Source organism: Neovison vison, chromosome 12 (genome assembly GCF_020171115.1).
Source record: "Neovison vison isolate M4711 chromosome 12, ASM_NN_V1, whole genome shotgun sequence".
NCBI classification, from domain to species: Eukaryota; Metazoa; Chordata; class Mammalia; order Carnivora; family Mustelidae; genus Neogale; species Neogale vison.
Window position 1 is genome coordinate 51,451,448 of NC_058102.1, and position 22,587 is coordinate 51,474,034.

General features: G+C 36.1%; 1 protein-coding gene across 2 annotated transcripts in view; it reads right to left on the reverse strand.

The window, feature by feature from the left end:
- The window catches only part of MSRB3 (methionine sulfoxide reductase B3), a 162,813-nt gene that overhangs the window by 66,277 nt on the left and 73,949 nt on the right, over positions 1–22,587 (reverse strand). For both annotated transcript variants that reach the window (XM_044226769.1, XM_044226770.1), the window contains one exon: positions 15,574–15,602. In XM_044226769.1, the coding sequence (XP_044082704.1) occupies positions 15,574–15,602 (29 nt within the window). The remainder of the gene's footprint in view (positions 1–15,573; positions 15,603–22,587) is intronic.

Genomic DNA, 22,587 nt, shown 5'->3' on the forward strand with positions numbered 1-22,587 from the left:
GTAAAAGGTGGTACCACATGTACTCTAATTTTATCAAAGATAGTAATATATTTTTAAAATTTACCTTTTATATTTTGAATTTTAAAAGTCTTTAAAAAAACTCAAGAATTGTAAGATATAATATGAAAATTTAATCTATAATATTAAAAAAAATATTTTAGTACAATTAACCAAAATTGTATTTATCATACTCCTCGATACTGGATATTTGTTGCATAGAAAGAACGCCTATTAAGTATTTGTTGAAGTGCATATTTTTAACTGAATGATACCTAAAAATTCATTTTTTTCCCTCCGAGAGGAAATTCTTAGCAAATGAATTATAAACTTAAATCATACTTGGAAAAAAAGTTTAGCATTTAAAAGAGAAACAAAAAGTCTATCCAAAAAGTCTATCCAGACCCAAAGATCTTAGAACCATGTAAGTTCTATTTGCCAACTCCCATGCCTCAAGAATATATGTGCAATGGTGTGTTTTCTACCTTAAACACTTTTTGATATTAGAAGTGTGAATAAAGGGCGCCTGGGTGGCTCAGTGGGTTAAAGCCTCTGCTTTGGCTCAGGTCAAGATTTTGGGGTTCTGGGATCAAGCCCCACATCGGGCTCTCTGCTCGGCAGGCAGCCTGCTTCCTCCTCTCTCTCTCTGCCTGCCTCTCTGCCTACTTGTGATCTCTGTCTGTCAAATAAATAAATAAAATCTTAAAAAAAAAAAGAAGTGTAAATAAATAATCTATATATAAAGCAACTCAAACAGTTTGCTATCTAGAAAGAATACCTAAAGAATACCTAAGAAGTACTGAAAGAATACCTAAAGAAGTACTACAGCAAAATGAAGAATAGATCTAAGAAAGGTCAGGATGCAAGAAATATTGATGAGTAAATAAATATGTAAAATTCAATAGTTAAATCTAGATAGTAGTTCACGATGTAGCTTTAACACAATAGATTCTTGAGAAATGATTTTTAAGAAAGTAGAGGCATAATGAGAAGTGTCCCCAAAATTCCATATTGGAGTCAGGCTATGGGCATAGGGATGAGAAACAAATTAGAAATACTAAAGTTCATATATTGGGAGAAGGAGAAAGAAGTTATACATTTGAATTAATTCCCAACATGAACAGAGAAATACAAAGTCAAACATTTTCCTTAAAATTAAATTGAAGAGATAATAAAAATAGTATATTAATTATGACAAGAAGTTTTTTTTAAATGGTAAAAATTTAATTAATCCAACCAAAAGAAAAGTAAAAAGGAAAGAAAAGGTGAACAAGGACAAGCACAATACAGAGAAAACAAGATGCGAGGAACAATACTAAAGTTGTTAGTTTTCAATAAATGTTAAGTAAGCAAATGTAAGCCGTAAAAGGTTAATTCCTTTGGCATGAGCTTAATAAACATTTATTCAGTCATCACTTGTGACCTAGTTGGGCTTAGTGCTGGGGATAAATACAGTAGAGGAATTAAAAGAGGGCTCTATCTCTAAAGAGTTCACAGTATAAAAGGTTAAATGAAGCTATTTTATTCCATTTCATGGGGCTTCAAAATTAAAAATAATTAAAATAAGGCAACATATTCCTTTTCTTAAAGGAATTATAAATTCGTATTTATATGGCTTTCTAGAAAATTGTGTTCTAAGATATCTAAGAATGAGCTTCAGGATTCTGTCAGAAATCAATGCAAGTCTTCATAAAAATGGTATGCCGGTGATGGTGGAAACTAAGAAGCAATGAAACTGGGGGGGAGCGGGGTGGGGAGCTCCAGCAGGGTTGTGAGTCCCTGAAGTAGACAGACACATATCAAAAAATTTATCCAATTTTTAAAGAGGCTTAATACCGGTTGATATAATTTGTAACATATTTTTGCTTTGGTCTTACCCATCTTCCTCCCTCTCCCACCAAACAAAACTCATATCACTACGCTTTCACAGACAGACTGTGTTTGTTTAAGATGAATGGTATCTTTAGACAAAACAGACTTTCTTCCATTTGCCATTTCATGTAGTATTTACACATAACCTCAGTGAAGGAGAAATATGAGGGATTAAAAAGACTTCCTCTAGGTAAATATGACAGAGACTGAATATACATCATTATCTCTGGGTAAAAAAAGAACAACTAGAATCAGCGGGCAAAATTCCAACATTAATAGTTTTACTTGTCACCACTTATACACATAGAAAACATTTTTAGTTAAATTTACCAAAATGGCCTATTTCCAAATGATGAAAACCTGCCTAGTTGTAAAGATAAATTTTAAAAATTATATACTGACCAAACTGCTATTCTGCCTAATTGAAAACAATAATCTTAGCCCTTTTATGCTGAACCTAATAAATATTAACACTTCAATGAATGTATTTAAGAATAAATAGCACACAAGTTATATTTCAGTTAAAATTTGTTTTTAATTTATGCTGTTTTGGCTAAAAAGCAGGCTCAATTTGATAAAGTAAAACAGAACTTCAAGTGGCTTATAAATGATATATTTTTCCTGTAATATTTTACTAGTTATAAATTTTAGAGTAGAAACTTAAGATAATGGTCATTAAAAACAGAATGTGAAAATATTTTAATCTTCTTCAGTCATTAATCATGTCATTTTTACCAGATTGCTCAGCTAAGTTATTTGAAACAGATTAAAACATTTTATAAACCATAGCTTTCCTGTTTCTGGTCATCCTATGTAAAATCAACCTATTGACTCTCAGTGAGAAATGCAGATAACAGAGAAGCGTTCTTCTTTCTGTTACATAGACCCATGATTTGTGTGGTGATACAGTGTATCTATCAAAACTCATATGAATTGGGGAAAAAACCTTTCTGAAAATTCATGCCAAAATAGAAAGATTATTAAATCTAGCAGTAAGAAGAAGAAAGTAGACAAGTAAGTTCCCATCAATCATCTTATAAAAGACATAGTGTCTTTTAGATTTCTAATGGACAAATTTGCTCCATTTGGAATGAATGTAAGAAATTACTTTCTTATGAACTGGTTACAAGATAGAGATGAAAATTAACCTAATTACTTTTTAAACTGGGGAATTTCTAAAATACAATTTAAAAAATAATTGCTAAAACATGATACACTTCAGATTTCTACAAAGCAAGTTCGAGTAAAACCATAAACCATAAAAGATCTTGTCTTAAAAACTGGTTACAAAAAAGAGATTAGAATTAACCGTACATAAGAATATAATTGTCTTTAAACATTTCCCCTCAAATCTAGAGTCATGTTTATTAATAATAAAGTTGGTTAAAATTGAGCTGTATCTCTTTACATTTAAAATAATCTTAATAACAATGCATCTTAGTTCATTTATATAATGTTCTATTTTAGGAAAAAAATAGAATTTATCATTACTTTATTGTCACCCATACTACCAAGAAGTTCACAAATACTAAAATATTGTGAACCCTAACTAGCTGTTGAATCAACAATTAAATCAACTGCATAATTAAATTGACACTGAGATCTGTGATTATTTTCCCCTAGGTATGTGTAGGCACATGGCACAAAATAATCAAAAGCTTCCCCTGGCCTTGAGAACTTACAAAATAAAACAACAGAGAGGCGAATGTCTTTCATGCTAGTCGCCTCAATCATATGTGAATATCCTAACAACAGTACATTTCTATGCTGAGAGTTATATCTGTTTGATACTAGATTATTCTAAAATAGTTTACAGATAGCTTACTCCAGGCAAAGCTTTACCTTAGTGCACAATCAACAAATATTTGAACTGAACATGGTGATATTAAATTTCCAAACTGATGAAATGGTATTGACTTTGACATTAAAATTCCCTTTTATTCATTGTTCATTCATAAAATGTTACATCATTTTAACAAAACATCATAATGTTTTGTTCATATCTGTCTGATATGACTATATTTGCCAATTTATAAAATTACTAGGTTACCAAAAATGCATACTAGTTCTACACACACAAAAAAAAACTTGAGGAAAAAATTATATTTTATCATAAATGAATTTAATATGAATTTAAATCTAAACTTTGGGGGGAATTTTTTATTTTTTTTACATACTGGGAACTATAGGCAATTTTAAGTTCTAGTTATGTAGTATTTTTCAACAATCCTGAAATAAAAATGTAAGATCATATAGCTACAAAAATAAATATACTGGTACCTTGCTTAGAATTTTAAAAAACCAATGAATTTCCTAATAAATAAGTTGGCAAAAGCCACATATGTAGGCAACATTTTAAGGAATACTGGTAATTAAAAATCAGGTCATGATAAAAACCGTAAGTATAACTTAAAAGGCAAATATGGAAGAAATTAATATAAAGGAAGCCACAAAATGCAATAAATTTGAATAAAATCCAACTAGGAAAACCCTAAGGTATTACATTTGAATGAGTTTCAATGCCATTTTCATTCATACACTAAAAGTACGGTTTATTGACTATTAGTATATAACAACATAAGGGAAATACTGAATTAATTTTAATACAGCATAGAAACAAATTTAAATCTAAAATATTAAGAATAACATCCCAAACTCTATTTTTGATTGGCCAGGAAGCCTGAGGTTTACCATTTTTGATAGGAAAAATACTATATTACTTCAATCTTCACATTACTGTTTTGTGTTGCTATGCTCTCCCATAAAATATTTTCATTGTTATAAAATTTTCTTGTCCTTTACATCTCTTGCCTTCTATATAATGGCCTTCAATCCACAATGTAAATGATTTGGATGTAAGGTAATGTATAAACACATTTTTTGAAGGAAAAGAAAACAATTTGGCAAATATTCTATATTATTTTGGAAATGGAAAAATACATTTCTTCTTAAAACTAACATCATTCCTATCAAAAAAAAACCAACATCATTCCATTTTTATTCACTCCTCACTTAACACAATGAACACTACCACATGCTACTGTGTGAAAATATAATGTTGACTAAATATGTCTTTAATATGTATCAATTAAATATGTCTTTAATTTCAACAAAAACAAAAAAAGAACAACTAGAATAGAAGATTACTAATTTCACCACTTGACTATCATGTAAGGCACCTGTTTCTTAAGTATTTGAATCTTCAGAACATATTAAAAATCACAAAAGATCTGTGGTCACCAGGCAAAAACTAAATTTTCTTCATCTTTGATTCCTATCCAGGGAACTGATGAAAAATCAAAACAACCTCTTATAAAATATTCTTTCCTATAGCATAGTTCTATAATACAAAAGATATAGCCAAAAAATTATTGAAGCATAAAAAGAACTAAAATGTCATTGGCATTTTAAACTATTTTTAATAGAACATTTTGACTTAATAAGCAAATAATTGAGTTTGCTTACTGCATTTGTACTTGTTTCCTGAATAAAATATTTTCATACTGAAGCAGAATGTTAAAAATCTTAAGCCTGCAACAAAGTCATGTACTTAAAACAAAATTTTCTACCCTTTGTAGTTAAATGTATCTTATTTCTGCCCAGGAATGAGCAAGGTATGTCAATTTACATGAATGGACAAATAATCCATGTACTGTCCCCCAAGAAGGTTAACATATAAGCATTTTCACTTCCCATAGAAACTACAGTGAACTGTATTAACTGAATTCTATTAATTTTCAACTGTATTAAAAATAAGGTGTTGTCCAAAACAAAATGATTATCAATTCCCTAGAGACTGTTAATTCTTCATCAATCATATCTTTACAACAAATCCCACATGAATATCTTTTTCAGCAGGCGATTTAATGCTGTGGGGATAATTTGCATTTAGAAATCAAAACTCTACCTCACCTCCAAAACCATTTCTCAAGAGACTACTGAATCTACTTTGCGGGGGGAGAAAATTTCTACAATGATATGTGACTGTCTGGACAAGTATGTCATATATATGAATAAAAATTGTCACGTGTATGAGTAAAAAGGTATATCACTAAAAATTCATAGATATTTTTTGATCATATAAATTATTGCATGGTTAAGAGTAGAGGCTCTGGGGCGCCTGGGTGGCTCAGTGGGTTGAGCCTCTGTCTTCGGCTCAGGTCATGATCTCGGGTCCTGGGATCGAGCCCTGCATCGGGCTCTCTGCTCAGCGGGGAGCCTGCTTCCTCCTCTCTCTCTGCCTGCCTCTCTGCCTGCTTGTCATCTCTCTCTGTCAAGTAGATAAAATCTTAAGAAAAAAAAAAATCCCTTTAAAAAAAAAAAAGAGTAGAGGCTCTGGAATTAGGCTACTTAGGAAAAAATCCCGTTTCTGTCACTTACTAGCTGTGCAACTTTGGGCAAAATAGCCAACCTCTCTGTGCCTTAGTCTACACATTTATAAAATGAGAATAGTAATGTATGATTTGTATAAATTAAATGAATTAGTAAATATGAAGCACTTGGTACAGTGCCTGTCACATAGTAGGCATAAAATCAACATTAGCAATTATTACTAATGCTATTATCTACGGTTAGGTCCAAATTCTTTAACATGTGCTCTCTAATAGACTACTAACTCTACCATTACTTCCCAAAAAAGTCCTCCAGTTCTGGCAACTTGGTTTACTTATGTTCCTCAAATACTTTTTGCCCTTTTGCTTCTGTGCCTGACCTTAACTGGCCCTTTCTTCCAAATGATCTCCTTCTTTATATCTATCCAACTTCAATCTGTGAAGATCTAAGTTACACCTCCAACAAGGAACCTCCCCTATCACTGTAGCCTAAAGTGATTCCCCTTCTAAATCCCAATAGGACTCCATTACTAGAAACTGTACATACAGATATCTTCAGGTGTATGTGTGTGTGTATATCTTATCTCTATAATTACCTTATAAGATCCATGAGGGAGGAACTGTGTCAGATTCATATAGCCTCCACCACATCTAAAACAGAGTAATTGTTCTACATGTACATGCAATTTCACTGACTGATCATATGGAATCCAAGCAAAAATGTTTACATATTGGTTCAGTGCATTAACAACAGTATTCTGGGCCTGAGAATTTCAGAACAGAGACAGCTCAGTAAACCCAACTGCATGAATGATAGCCTGACTTTGACCAAAAATACGCATCCCAACTCAATACTACTCAGCAATAACTCTTGGTACTTACATATAACATGATTTAATTTCAAAAGCATTATATAGTGCAAAAAATACCACACACAAGATAATACATACTGTATGGTTTTATTTTATATGAAGTTCAAGAACAGACTAAGCAATGGTGATTAAAGTCAGAATAACAGTTGCCTCTGAGAACTGGGAATTAACTGAAGGAAAATATGAGAGAATATTTTAAGTAATGGAAATGTTCTATATCTAGATCTATATATTGACCTTCTATATCTTAATTTTAGTATGCTGAAGTGGTATATTAAACCATTAAAATTTTAATACATGCTTCAATAGCTAAGAAATAATTAAACCGTAAATTTTAAGATCTCAAGTTTCCACACATAGTTTCCTGCTCCAAGAATTTGGAAACATGGGATACCTGGGTGGCTCAGTGGGTTAAGCCCTTGCCTTCAGCTCAGGTCATGATCTCAGGGTCCTCAGATTGAGCCCCACATCGGGCTATCTGCTCAGCAGGGAGCCTGCTTCCCCCTCTCTATCTGTCTGCCTCTGCCTACTCGTGATCTCTGTCAAATAAATAAATAAAATCTTAAAAAAAAAAAAAAGAACTTGGAAACAGAGTCTTAGGTAACGGACTTGTATTATGTTTTCCAAGCCCAATTGCAAAGAAGTCTTGCATAAAGATGGTTGGATGTATTGGATAGATGAAGGCAAAGCCAATGGATGTTAAGTTATATAAAGTTTCACTGGCCAGGGCCATTCCTATTTTGAGATAGATAATTCATGTTAACATAAACTCATAAAGCTAAATATTTGATTTGTCTATTTCCCTTTTTTTCTTATTTTGTGCTTAACAGAGCAACTTTCTAGTTATGATCTGACTCCCCATGTATAATAAATCATCCATATTGGGGCTGAAATTTCCTTAGGGTGCATATTAGGACCCTTACTACATGGAAAGTTTATTCCCCTGTACATAAAGGCCAATAAAGATGCTCAGGACTGAAGGGCTCTCCTGCGTGGATCTCTTCCAAGTAAGACTCAGAGATCCAGATTCCTTCATGTTCAACATGTACCTCCGACATAATTTCAGAAGAGAGAGGTGGAATACACTGAATATTTAATCCCTTTAACCCAGAAATGACACATACTCCACGGAAAGAATTGGTTGTATGTCCCCACACGAATGGAGAGAGGTGGGAAATTGTCATCTCTGGCTGAGTAGCCACTTCCCAGCAACAGCTCTACACTATGAATGGGGAGAGTAAATCTTTGGTAATTAGTTAAGCGCTTTGGTCAAAATTGGAAGAACAGAGCAGACAAAGATTCCCAACTTCATTGGAATTTTTGCTTATTGACTATTTCATACCAGATACCAAGGTTATAAGGGAGTAAGACATGGTTCCTATCTTCAAAACACTCACAGACTGGGAGAGAAATAAAAGATTCACACAAATAATTATAGCAGATCATAAATGCTATAACAAATCCATTTAAAGACTCAGTGTTTGCACAGAGGAAGGAATGATTAACTGCTGGGGAGGTGTTAGGTTGAACCTTTAACGATAATGTCTCAGAGACTCTTTCATAACAAAGCTATGGGATGATGTTGGGCACAAAAAGGAAGGGGAAAGCACCGATATTTACAGGTGGTAAAGCAACTTCTTGTTTCATGTACAAATTTGGGATAATGTAAGTTTCCTATTTAGAGGAGCCTTCATTTCCTTGGGCATTGCTTTGAAATAATGTCCTCTACGGGAGGACAAGTGCAATGCATGGCCCAAGCAAGACGGTTGGTGCCAGAAAACATAGAGGACAGAAGCTAACAATACAGGAGTGGCGATATCTAAAGACACAGAATTCAATTTAAATTAAAAAAAAAAAAAGTATCTCTCCTCTCAAAGTCCTCATCAGATAAAATAGATACTAAATAAATAATGATATAAATCATGACTCAGACTGATCTAATAACTATGTACCAAACCTTTTCATTTCAGAGAATATAGTTTTTGAATCGCTCACAGAAGAGTTACAAAAATTATACATATCTGGGGCGCCTGGGTGACTCAGTGGGTTAAAGCCTCTGCCTTCGGCTCAGGTCATGATCTCAGGGTCCTGGGATCGAGCCCCCACATCGGGCTCTCTGCTCAGCAGGAAGCCTGCTTCCTGCTCTCTCTCTGCCTACTTGTGATCTCTCTCTCTGTCAAATAAATAAATAAAATCTTAAAAAGAAAATTAAACATATCTTAGGCCAAAAAATACAACTTTATTAAATACTGCATAACAGACTTACTGAAAAATAGTAAGGCTACATTCTTTGACCACCAAGCAATCAAACTAAAAATGACAAACAAAAGTGGAAAGTAGAACATATGGAAATGTAAGACACTTTCCCACGGAATCATTGTGTCCAAAAGAAAGCCAAAACTGCAGCTATTTAAAATACAATATTAGGGCGCCTGGGTGGCTCAGTGGGTTAAGCCTCTGCCTTCGGCTCAGGTCATGATCTCAGGATCCTGGGATTAAGCCCACATTCGGCTCTCTGCTTGGTAGGGAGCCTGCTTCCCCCTCTCTCTCTGCCTGCCTCTCTGCCTACTTGTGATCTCTCTCTCTCTGTCAAATAAATAAATAAAATCTTTTAAAAAAAATAAATAAAATACAATACAATATTTAAAAAGCTGAAGCTTTTTGAAGGAAGTTCACAGCTTTAAATGCTCTAATTCTAAATAAGAAGAAAAGAAAAACAAAATTTAAGTATGTAACGTAATGATATACATGAAATCTAAGAAAACCAACTGCACATTATTAGACATAAACAGAGTCTTCATTTAGATCTATCTGAACCCAAACCTCTGTACTTAGCTTCTATGCCTTGCTGCTTCCTGGTGTTAAGTTTATAAAAGGAGATGAAAGGCTCTGTCCTTTCCACTTGCTTCTTCTACACAATTCAGTAAGATTGTTATAAAGAAGGCTGCCTGATTTTTCAGGCCAACCCTGATTAGGATCCAGTAAAAGAATAAATTAAAAATTAAATAAAAGTGAAGAAGAGAACAATATTCGTTAACATTTGTCATTGTTCTCTTGTAAGTTAATCTCTTTTAATGATAATCAAATGTGAAATGTCAGTCCTTATTCAAAGCTAGAGAAAAACTACACACTAACCAGTAGCATTATTAGGCTGATCTCTTAAAAGTCAAAGGGGAAACTAAAGTGATACGGTTTGAATAAAGTCAAGAAAGGTAAATTTGTCAAAACCTAAAATATATTAGCTTATGTTTAAATATCACGAGTTCTTCAATTCACCATCTGGATCTAAATTTAACCTTATTAGCCCTTCTCAGCCAAATATGCAAAGAAATCCATGTGAATTTGTATAATGGTCCAACTAGTTGTAAGATTCTAGGAGAGAATGAGTAATATCCACCCTGTTCACAGCTATAAACGCAGCGTCTAGGTTTGGCACACAGTACACCTGGTAAACATAGGTTGAATGAATGATCAGATGAACAGACAATATTTTTCTCATTTCTACTAATGACTGATGCCCAGAGACAGATTTCAATACTCGTCTAGAGATTTATATTATATTTCCTTGCTCTTTGTTGTTACAAGCCCTTCAAAAATAAGAAATTAAAAATGAGAAAATTGATCTGAAGCAGCTGAGAAGTATTGTCAACACAACCTCCACATTGGTAAGATCTGAAAATGATTCCCTTATTAATTTCTTGAGAAAGATTTACTATGTTAGGCAGACCGTCTCATTTGCTCACAAACTTTCAAAACTCTAGTTCTACTACATTCAAATTCCTCATTTCCCTTCAACTTAGTGACCACCATTAACAGTCCACTGTATTTTTCACTGCCCTCATGTTTTTGCCTCGAGCTTTAACTGATTATATTCTTTGATTTCCTTATCCTGGTGTAGAGCCCTTTTTATACAGATCTTAGAAGCGACACTAGCTGCTTTTTGTTCCTCGGGTTTTTTGTTGTTTTGGGTTTTTTTTTTTTTCCCTTCAAGATAATTATATTCTGTTGTGCCTTTTATTATCGTGTCTTTTAGGATCTCCTAACCTTGTACACTCTTGGGCTTTATTTAAGAGTGAGCTCCCTCCTCAACTCTCCACACTAAAACATGCTCATTAGGTTTCTTAATCCTCCATAATTTGCTTTCATGAAATCTTATACCTTTGAGTTGCTGTGTTCTATGAGCCCATTTCCTTAGTAGAGCTATTCCAAGCAGCCCAGAATCAACAAGCACTAAACATAAGCTTATTCACTTTCTCAGCCAACATGACTCTACGGAAGAAAGAAAAAAAAAACTTTATTTTGAATGTTTATGGACCATGAAACTATACCATTTTAACTTGATATTTCATTTTCTCATCCAAACATCGCCTGAGAAGGTTAAGAGCACAGAATTAGACTCCAGGCAGTCCTTAACATACAGTTATTAACTTCTAGGCTTCAGGTTCTTCTTGGTCAGAAAACTATTCTATGTTAATAGAACAGAAATAACACCATGCTGATGTTATGTAGTGACTGGTAAATCCCAACTACAGCTTTGCCTTATACCCAGTATTGAGGAGAAGAGGAAAACATCTTTTTTCAGTTATTCTGCAAGAGCTCTGCTTTTCCAAATGGGTTGTTTTTAAAAGACATGTGCGCGTTCCTGAAATATGATTGCCCCGTCAACTCTTTTCTTCTCAGCAGCTCATCCCCTGCGTTCTCTTCCACTCTTTCTACTCACCACGAGCACTTTTGTTAATGGACATGTACAAAAGGGCAAGGGAGCATATATTTTATTTTTGGATGTAACTTCTTTTGGTTAAATTTAAAAACAAAACAACCCCCCCCCCAAAAAAAACCAAACCAAACCAAAACAAAAACTTGGTGCTGAATTGAAAGAGTTAATGACGTTTCCAGAGGTGCCTATAAGTTATTCAAGCGAAGTTTACACTTCAGCCCTGTCCATGTTAAATTGTGATCCTCCCCATCCAGATGATAGAAAGCAAAGCCAGTAATTTCTTTATTTAATTGGTTTGCATCCACACACTGACCTCCAGGGCTCTGTTTACATAGCCTATCATGCAGTATGCTCCACAGTTCCCTGTCTCTTTCAAAAGCATGCTTCTCCTGAGATTTGATATATAGCTTTCATGTTTAATCACTACATTAAACTCAATGCTCTGCTTCCCCCAGCATCAACTAACTTCCCTTCTTGGGAGGTGGGGAGAAGAGCACAGCTTCTTGCTACTTCTGAACATAAAAGGAAGTCTGTTTTACTCTATTAGTAAAGTCACCAACTACACACGATTGCAGGCAAGCAACATTAGTGCATCAATGAGGAAACAATAGTAAAATGGAAACCTTAAAACTCCTTGAGAAAGAAGGTAGGTTGATTGCTCTCAGTCAGCAAAGCTGAAAACTTGAGGTGACTGAGTTACAAATCAAAAGAAACAGAGTTTAATCAGTATATACCTGAGGACACAGAGGACACAGCTACAGTGTTAATCAAATTAACTTTGAGGACAGAACATTCTTGGGGTTCTTGGATCAGAATTAATTCAGTGCCACTCCCTTCTGGTTGAAGGTTTTGTTAACCTCCACCACAAATAGAACTTTTGATGTCCCTTTAACTAAATATGGACATGGTAATGCCACGATCCTTTCCATAAGAATCTGTATGTGACTCGAATTTCTGAGACAAATGAAAACCTCAAAAAAATAGTTGATTTCTTTCATTAAGTCAAGGTAATCTATAATCTTCAGGCTTTTAAAGTGACATGAAATGTATGTATTTTACTTTAAAACAGTTCCAGCAAAAAAAGAAAAGTGAAATCAGTATGGCAAATTATTAACAACTGTAAAATCTAGATGATGGATATGTGGATGTTCATTACACCACACTCTGTTTTTATATATAGTTGAAATATTTCATTATAAGTTTTTTTGAAGCTTTAGAAAAAAAACACAAGTTGTTTGTGGGTTTGCTTTTATAGAAAAAAGTTGATACAGTTTTGAGAAAAAAACGAAATCACTCTCTAGGTTGATTGCTTGGGTATGTATTCAACAACTGACATTTTTCACCATGTGCTGACAATGAAAACTTTCCTTCCTTCCTCCTGAAGCTCACTCCACAGTCAGAAACTCATTTACACAAATTGTAAATGTGCAGTAAGTTCTGCATAAGCTGGGTTCCTTATTTGGGAGGGGATATATATATATATATATAAAATGTTACTTTGAAATCCTTTCCTTTATGGCCAGTCATTAACCATACTATTTATTTTTTGAGTGTTTTTTTTCTTTTGCAAGATTGACATCTTCCTTCATTTAAAAATCTTACTTTGTCAGGAACACTGTGATAGCTGTATACAACATTAAGCAGAGCTAGTTTACTTTCTGTGTTTGATGAACAATAGAAAATCTGAACGTATTAAAGTCATACATTTAATTGTTCCAATATGCCATCTTATTTCTAACCAAATTTGCATGATATAGCATGCCAAAGAACACAGTTCTAGCTTCCTTTGTCATGATTCTCTCATCTGATACTAAGCTAAAAGAGCTTATAAGAAAACATAATTACCTGTTTCTTAATTTGAAACCATCTGAATTCTTTCCACAACACATTTAAATTTGAAATTAAAAGAATAAATAAACTTTTAATCAGTATTCCCCATAAGATTTTTCAGAGTACAGAACTTCGTAGTTTTCAAAGACATGCAGATGTTGTCCATCATAAACTTTTTTTTTTTTTTTTAAATTAGGACTTGGAGAAAATAAGAATCATGAACAAAAAATGTTTGGTCATCAGAGTGAAAGACGTGTGTCTGTACAGATGTTATAACTATCACTACAGGAATTTAGCAGCACGCTTTCATTTGGATTTGCAAATTCAACATAAATTTTCTGACTTTGACAATCACTGCCTAATATTTCAATTCTGTACACTATTTCCAGGTTTTACTTTCAAAATGAACTTGTTGGACTTTTTCATTTTTAAGAGCTATGTACCAGATCCTTTGCCCTAAAACCAGTTTCTGACCTCATGTTTAGGGAATTAAATCAGATCATAACGAAGTAGGATCTTAATAAATATTTAGTAATACTGGTAAAGATATAAAAAGATCCAACCTTTATGTAAAAAATTCATATGCCATCAATTTTCTCCATTTACTTTTATTATACTTAGAGATTTTAATATTTATGAAATGACAAAGACTTCTCACCCTATTTTGAGTAGCCTCTTATGAATCAATAAAAGGTCAAATCATTGATACAATGTCACCATACCTTTAGTCTCCGTTTAGTCTCTATTATAAACCAGAAATGTTTATCTTATGCTCTTACTGTCAGATGTGATTCAGAAGCCCAAACACACAGAATGGACAGATTTTTGGAACCGTGGTTCTCAAATGAGGTGAAATTGTTAACTCAAATGTACAGACCTCATATTTAAAGAGTCTCACCAAGGTGAAGACATTCATAAAGGTGTACAATAAAAGAAAGATGAAGCTTTTAAAGGAGAAAAGCATGTTAGCACATTAACGTCATGACCAAAAAGAATGTATATGGTCCTCAGGTCCTTTGCGAACATAATGAACAAAAACTTTTATTTAACTTAAAACAGAATGGAACTCAAACCAGAGTAAGAACGTTACTTTCAAATTCAGTAAATTATGTTTCTTTGCAAATTATTTTCTCCTGGAACTGAAAATCAATATTTATTTATCTATGAACAATTCACTAAATGGTATAATTTCTTTGTATGAATATGAGACAATTTTTTTGTTTTAATTATAAACACCATTTGACACCCTGAAGCACATAAATCTCAGCAAATGACATAAAGACACAGTCCAACCTAAGGATTATATGGCTACATTCAGGCTTAATGAAAAGAACATCTAAGGAGGTTGATATGCCATTGTTTCTGAAAATATAAATTTTTCTTGATAGATGCAAAATAATGGCTTCAGGTGACCTTAGTTTTCCATTCCCCCCACAACAAAACAATTTTTTAAAAAAACTAACAAATCGTAGACAAATTTCTATTTCTATTGGCTTATACTCTTTTTAGTTTTCTGGATTAGTGCTTGCTTCAGCAGCACATAAACTATAGTTCGCTGGATTAAATGTATTTATCACCCACATTTGATGACAAGTCACTTGCACATAATCTTCAAATCATTCACATAATCTTCAAATCATTCAGGATGCCTTATCTACTTAGAGAATAATATTCTATTTTGAGCAATAAGTATGTACAACTCTTACTTCTGCTTTTAAAACGAAACTTGGCAGATATAGGGCATTGAAGCCTTATTGCAGAACTATCAAGAATCCCAAAGTGAACATCTCCAGTTAGGATTCCAAGCAGCCGATAGCCTTGGGTGGGGTTCATGTTTTGAGAAGAGGCTGCCCAGTCTGTGTAAAATCAAAAAGGCTCTTGGTCTGATGAGTTACTCCTCAGAGAATAATGTAAATAAAATACACTCAGAATAACATTACTAATGTAAACATACCTGAACCGGAGTCGAACTTGCTTTCTGACCTGTAAAGAGAAAGAAATTTTTTACAATAAAAAAATTGCTTATTAAAGAGCAACTGTTACTTTGTGAGAGGGGAACCAATAGTTAGAGATTTCAGTACACTGGCCAACAAGGAAAATCACTTTTAAAATGTAAATACCTCATCTATTTTAACTATTTTAGATGTATACATTATCCTAAGTCCCCTAAACATGCACATTACCTGTAGAGACAGCACAGTATGAAAAAGATAGTTAACTTTTTAACTTGTTTTGAGAGGAGGATAAATTACAGATCCAAAAAAAAAAAGGCAGATTAACTTGTTTCCGTAGTATAATAAAGCAATAAAAAACTCAAATTTAAATTTATCCACTTTCTTATTATTAAAGATTTTCTATTATTCAACACCAAGTTAATTTTTCACTAAGTTCTTCACCCAGTAAATGAACCTAGTCACTCCATACATTTAATAAGAAGGAGGGAAAAAAAAAAATCCGAGCTCTTGTGGGAACATTATGTTTCAGATATAGGTTAATACTGGTTGTAAATTCAGAAGCCTTTGAAGCTCTCAGTTCGGCTGTGGGAAAACTTCTGTTGGGTAATTACTCCCAAGATGCTGCTGATGTGCTGTCAAGCAGAATTAACCCTATGACTAGGCCTATCTACACAGGCTACTATAAGACAGCATTGTCTATATCTAGCTCTCAAACCAATTAGTGGCCATGCTCCAGTCGGATTTATATCACACATTAACAATCAATAGTATATATGTTCACAGCTGCCACAGCAAGATACAAGAACCCACCAGCAGGAGTCCTGTTAAGGGATGTTACATTGACAGAGAAGATTTTTTTTTTCCTGGGGAAATGTAGTTAACTAAGTGGGAAAGGAGAATTCTTTGAAATTATGCCAGGGTACCAAAGCACTTTTGGAAGCAGTGGCTTTCTTTACCTAAATGAGTTTCAAGAGAAGTCATCAAAGGGGAGAATGAGAAAGGAGAAGCGAGAAGCAGCTTCCTTTGTCATAAAAAGCCATTTTCCCTCAAGTATTCTCAAGTAAAGCTTCACCTGATACTTAAACTAAGTCAATAACTATAAAAAAAAAAAAGGTATTATGACCACCATGGTTATCAATAACCAGCGCTGTAAGCCAGGTGCCCATTTCCCCCAAGCCCTGGCTAGTCACAGTCCTCCTCTCAATCCTTCTCTGACCCATCCCTGAACACCATTTCAGCTGTAGACCATTTTTGGTTTTTGTTCTCTCTCCTGCTGTGGAAAGCCCTGCCCTGGGTCCTCTTCCTTGTTTCCAGCATCCCTGAGCCCAGTCTAAAGGACACTTGCCCCACGTCCTCTTGGTTTCCTTGCCTGGCTTCCCCCCTGGTCACAGCATGTACACAGTGCCTGGTGCTCGAACAAAGCAACTGTCTGCTGAGGTGCACGTCTGCCTCCACACACAGCCTTCTCACCTGCATTGCAGGGGGTTCTTCCTTCTGTCTAAGCATCCCTCCACTTCTGTGCTAAAAGGCACGCTCATCCAGCCTGTGTGAGTGACTCCTCTTCTCTGCTGTCTCTTCGATCTCGGGTTTCTATAGGTTTCTCCTCCCTTCTTCAGAGAAGTCCTCGGGAACGAAATCAAGGTCCTCTTTCAAGTCGGTGCCCTACTTTCCTGCGCTTGCAATCAAGTGTATGGAAGGGAGAAACTACATCCTCTGCCGTAAGTCTTCCTTTCCTGACCTCCCAATAGATTCGCTCTTTGAGCCACTACCATGTGTCCTTGCTAAGGTTGATCCGTGGCTTCCTATCGCTAAACCCAAAGGCCCTGTTACAGTCCCGACTTCACTAAAACTCTCTCCAACTAACAAGTGACGCTACCTGAAGGTTGTCCCGGGACCTCAAATGGTGTAGGTACTAAGCTCAATTCAATTTCTTTTCCTTCAAACGTAATTCCCTGCAATATAGCACTGAAACTGGATATCATGACATTGATCCAGTTATCTTCTGCACCCCCAAAACCATACTGGTCACCAAGATCTGTTGATTCTACTACCTTCCCCTCTTCTCCGTTCTCACCCTTACCATCTTTGGGCCTATCGTTGGCTCAGAATCTCATAACTAGGATCATGCCCTCTCTTCCAGTCTATTATCCCATCAGCTGCCAGAAGTTTCCAAAACACTAATCTGATCACATTACTACCACCCCCCAAAACGAGTGCAGAGCTTTCCAAACGTAGGTCACAAATGGACCCATTGGTGTATTATAAAATTCATTTAGTGGATTACAAGTAGTATTTTTTTAAAAAACTGAATTAGAATAGAAAAGAAGACAAACACACTTCACATAGTAAGAGTATTAAGAGTATGTGCAATTCTGTGCAACTTGAGGGACATGTATGTGCATTTGTGAATGTGCATGATCGCACATGGGTGGTCTATGCAGGAACGTCCTGACAAGTGAGCAAAAAGCCCCTGCTCAGGCCTTCCTCTGACTGTGTTCTCCCGTCCACCAGGCAAGGAGTCCCTTCTTGAAGCTCCCTTCCCTGAAGCTCCAAGTACCAGGGACCCCAGCATTGTCCAACCAAATGGCCCTTAGCTGGCTTCCTCAGCCTGGGTAGGCCCTTCCAGTCAGGTTGTGTTTCCAGTGTGTGTGTACCTCCAGCTCGAGGGGTGGCCAGAAGCTGGAAGGAGGGAGACCGGACCTGAGGGCAGAGGGAAGGGTGAACAAAGAGGACAGGGGAGAATGCTTTCTCTCCTTTCCAAATTTCTGGTCAGAGAATTCTTAATTCAAACTCTTCCATGAGAGTGGGAAGCTGGAGCACCAAGGGGCCAGAGACTGTCCCTCAGACCAGACTGGCACGGTCTACGTGGCCTTGGAACTCAGGTGCCCGGCTGCTAGGGATAGGGAAGGGGCAGGGACAGGACAGATGGGAGAGCTGCTCTGTCCCACAAAGGAGAAAACAAAGGAGGTGTTCTCTGACAGATCCATAGCCACTGGAAGAGAAGGCTGAGGGAGACTTCTCTCCTCCACGTGGCCTGGTTGCCGTCACGCCTGCATTTCCCCAGGCTGAACAACAGTCTTTTAGTGGAAGTCTAAATTAACTTTAAATTTGTACTATTCTCAGTTATTTGGTATTTCACTGTTTTTGTTATAATGTACATCTGTCAAAGTAGGTTGGTATATCCTTTTGTAATAGCTTATTGCCTTGATTTATAACCTCTTAAATAATTAGCTATCTTGGATCCCCATTTGTCTTCTGGCCCAGGCCATGCAAGTGGTAGGACCAGGCTTGGTAATAAATCATCATGTAAAAAGGTGAATCTTCCTATGGGTCACAAACAAAAAAGTTTCAAAGCCACTGACTGATCAAGTTCACACTCCTCTGCAGTGTGTCTGAGGGGCCCTGATCCCAGGTCTCCCACCCCAACTGTAACCCACATTGTATCATTCACTCTCACCAAATGCAACTGCTGCCATATTATCAGCCCGCATCCAGTGCCCTCGGCCTCTGGTGCCCTCGGCCTCCAGTGCCCTCCCCCCAGCTCCTTAGTGACAAGCTCTGAGGCAACCATGAAGACCCACCTCAACCCCATCAGCACCCTACCTGGCCCCTTGCCTCCCAGAGCTCCGTGCTTGCCCCTCAGTTACTGCATGGTATGGGGTCTGGCACAGAGACCCCTACACTGTGTTTCAGAGAGATGAAAACTGGGTCTAGTCCTTCTTCATATTCCCAGCACTCACTGCAGTATGTGGCATTGAAGAGTTATTTAAAAATGTGTAGTAGGGATTAACACACGAACAAATGGATCTATACGCTAACAGAAGGCTATAAATAGGTACAGTGGCCAAACATTCAATAAAATGCCTGCCTTGAGACGTGAAATATTGTATCAAAAAACTCTTATTCCTCGGACCATTTTATCGTCTCTAGAGGTAGCCGGTCAATACGTAAAATGTATGTATAGAGTGCAGAGAAAACATCTTCACAAATGAGTTAATGATGTCCGGTATCAGTTGAAAAACAAGAATGTTTTTAGAATTCTCAGACACAGTACTGAACCTTCAAAAAACACACAACTACTCTATTACTAATTAAGACTTAATAGTAGAGTTAATACTATCTCTTTGGGGATTAAGGAAAATTGGTCCTGTAGTAGAAGTTAATTCAGATTTCTCAGATTTTACACACACAAGACAAAAAGTAGGTCTCTACTGTGCTATGGACTATGATCATCTCTACTTCTAAATCCTCTTTTAATAAGTAAGTAAAGTATAGACAGGATCAAACAAATGGCAAGGGTGAAAAACAATTCACACACAATACAGATTATACTAGAAAGGCAAAAAGGGATGGTCCTTCATTCATTCCACACCATGTGTGATGTGCTTATTTTCAGTAGTATATTAAGCTAGGTAACAGGAATATAAAAATGCATGAACTAAGGTTATGTGGAGTATAAGATACATCAATAGAATTATGTCCACACAGACACCCACTTAACCCCTTGATTCCACACTCACATCTAAGCTTAACGCTACACAACTAGCTGCTTTGGCAATCGCCAAAAGTTGGAGAATATAGCACACACTGCTACGGTCTTCCATGTCCTTTCTCCACTTCTTTATTTTAGAAATAGATGCTCTGAGTTTTCGATGGGCACATAATCTGCCTAAGTAAGACAACTTATCTCCTAACTCTCTTGTAGCTAGCTGTAACCATGTGACTAAGTTCTTGCCGAAAGGATGCAAGCAGAAGTGATGTGTATGGCTTCCGAGTCGTGCCCTTCCACAGAGCTGCATCCCTTTCTTCTTCCCACCGGCTGGAATGTAGATGTGATTTCAGGAGCTGAAGCAGCCTTACATCACAAGAGAGAAGCTAGTATCAGAGTATCAGCCTTTTACCAGCCCTTGTACTGAAGGTACATACACACTGGTAGCACCATACCAATCCTGTTACCATGTTTAAGCCACTATTATTTGGGGTTACTTGCAGCAATATTACCACACTAAAAAAGGCTTAAAACTAAACTCCCAAATTTTTCAACCGGAATAGTTTTTATGAATTTGTAGTTGCTAGGAAAATTTAAGTATCATTACTACTTTTTTCAATAATTTAAATATACAATGAATGCATTCTTTAGATAACAAAACTGTATTTTTTTTTAAAAAAAGGTGGCTTTAGTCTTTTTTATTTTTAAAAGAGGGTGGCTTTAGTCTTTCAGTAGAGTTCTACAGTTCTGCACAAATTTAAAAAACTACTGTCCTCTATTTATGGGAAATAACCCAGAGTCCAGGAAAGTTCTGTGTATTGAAGTCAAAAGTTTTTATTTATTTATTTTATCATTTTTTAAAATTGTATTGTCTCTTATGAGGAACCCACAAAGTGTCAGAGAAACGGCTTTTGCTTAATGTCCAAATGAATTAAAAATTTTTTAATGAGAACCACGTTAAGTATGAGCTACATGAAACTGAGGAACTCATTGTGCCAAAAGGTTTTAGGTAATGTGTGGAAAGGTAAGGGTGCTGTTCTTAGTGTTTTAAACTGATGTCAATTTAAGATTCTAGGTGCAGAAGTTATTAGAAGGAAGAAGAAGGAGTAACAGATGGATTTCTGCCTATAAGGTCATCATTATATATGACAACTCCTCTATACCCAGGATTTTCTAGAACAGTCCAGGTCAAATAGCCTGTTCTGTTGTCCCCTTAAAAGATAGAAAAATTTCAGAAATTCCATGATTTCAGGAACCTACTTATAAGCTTTAGAATTTCTTTTAATAATAGCGATGAGTATCTGTGCCCCTTCTTCCGGCTACATAAATAGAATATGCTTCCTCTGCTTGGAACGCTCCCTCCCCCGACCTCATTCTAGTATCCTAACCCTTTGTCTAACTCTCCCCACAGATTAGTTTTCATCATTGCTGCTTTGAAAAGGAGTGGCCAGACGATGTTAAATCCCTTGAGTTTATACCCAGGTAGCGCCAGTTGTTCCTTCCTTGTGCTCATCAGATTTGAAATCCTACACCGGTTCATGTTATTCGACCATACTAAAAGTGTTCAACAACTGTGGCAGACACTGGTTGTTGCCTATCTAACAGCCAATCTTCTTCCCTGAAGACAGAATCCCAGTTTTGGGAGGGGCTCAAGATGTGTTCCCCTTCAGTCCCCCAACAGGAATGGCTGTTCCCAGATAGGCAGGTAACCCCATTCTGAGCAGCGAGAGGTACCGGGAGGTCTGCTGGGACACTTCTTGGAAAGATTTTTCTCCGTGAAAAGGACAGAGGTGATTTAGGGAGAAGGCCCTTTTCCTACTTTCCTCCCTCTCCCTGTTTCCTGCCTTTGAGGTTATTATTTAAGGCTGTGACACTTAGAACCGCTACGGCAATCTTATAACATTGAAGGGAAGGCCAGGAGAATCACAGAAATGCCAACACAGAACTCTGATCGTGTTCCAGTTCCAGAAGGGTCTTTCTTTAGAGTTTCTGTGGAGGTAGTCAAGTCTGTCCCTGTTAAACCACTTTTACTGGCGTACTTCTGTTACTTTCAACCCAGAATATTCTAATATTGTAACCAAAGTAGAACTAGGTTATGAGATACCTACTTATTGCATTTAAAACTTGGGCCTCTATGTTTTATTTTGATGATAAAGATGCTATAAAGGCAAAAGACAGGAAAATACACAGGAAAAAATAAATTTAAACATTGAAAGACACATTAGTTACCACAACAAAAACAGAAAAAATGTACAAATAAAAGGTGTCCATTAACGGCATGCTCAATTTTTTTTTTTTAACTGACAAAAATGAATCAAACAACCCATAAATTTAGAAATCAAAACAGTCAGCCAAAGAGCAGCAAACTTGAGGCGCCCTACTTGAAGAGGCCCCCCAGGAGCCTGTTAATGAGAAACTGAGGTTCAGGGACTGCGAGGCACCCCAAGCACCTCTTCCTTTATTGACAGACTCTTCCCCTGGACACTGTATGGCACCCAAGTACCATGCCGTGTAAGCTCCCGCT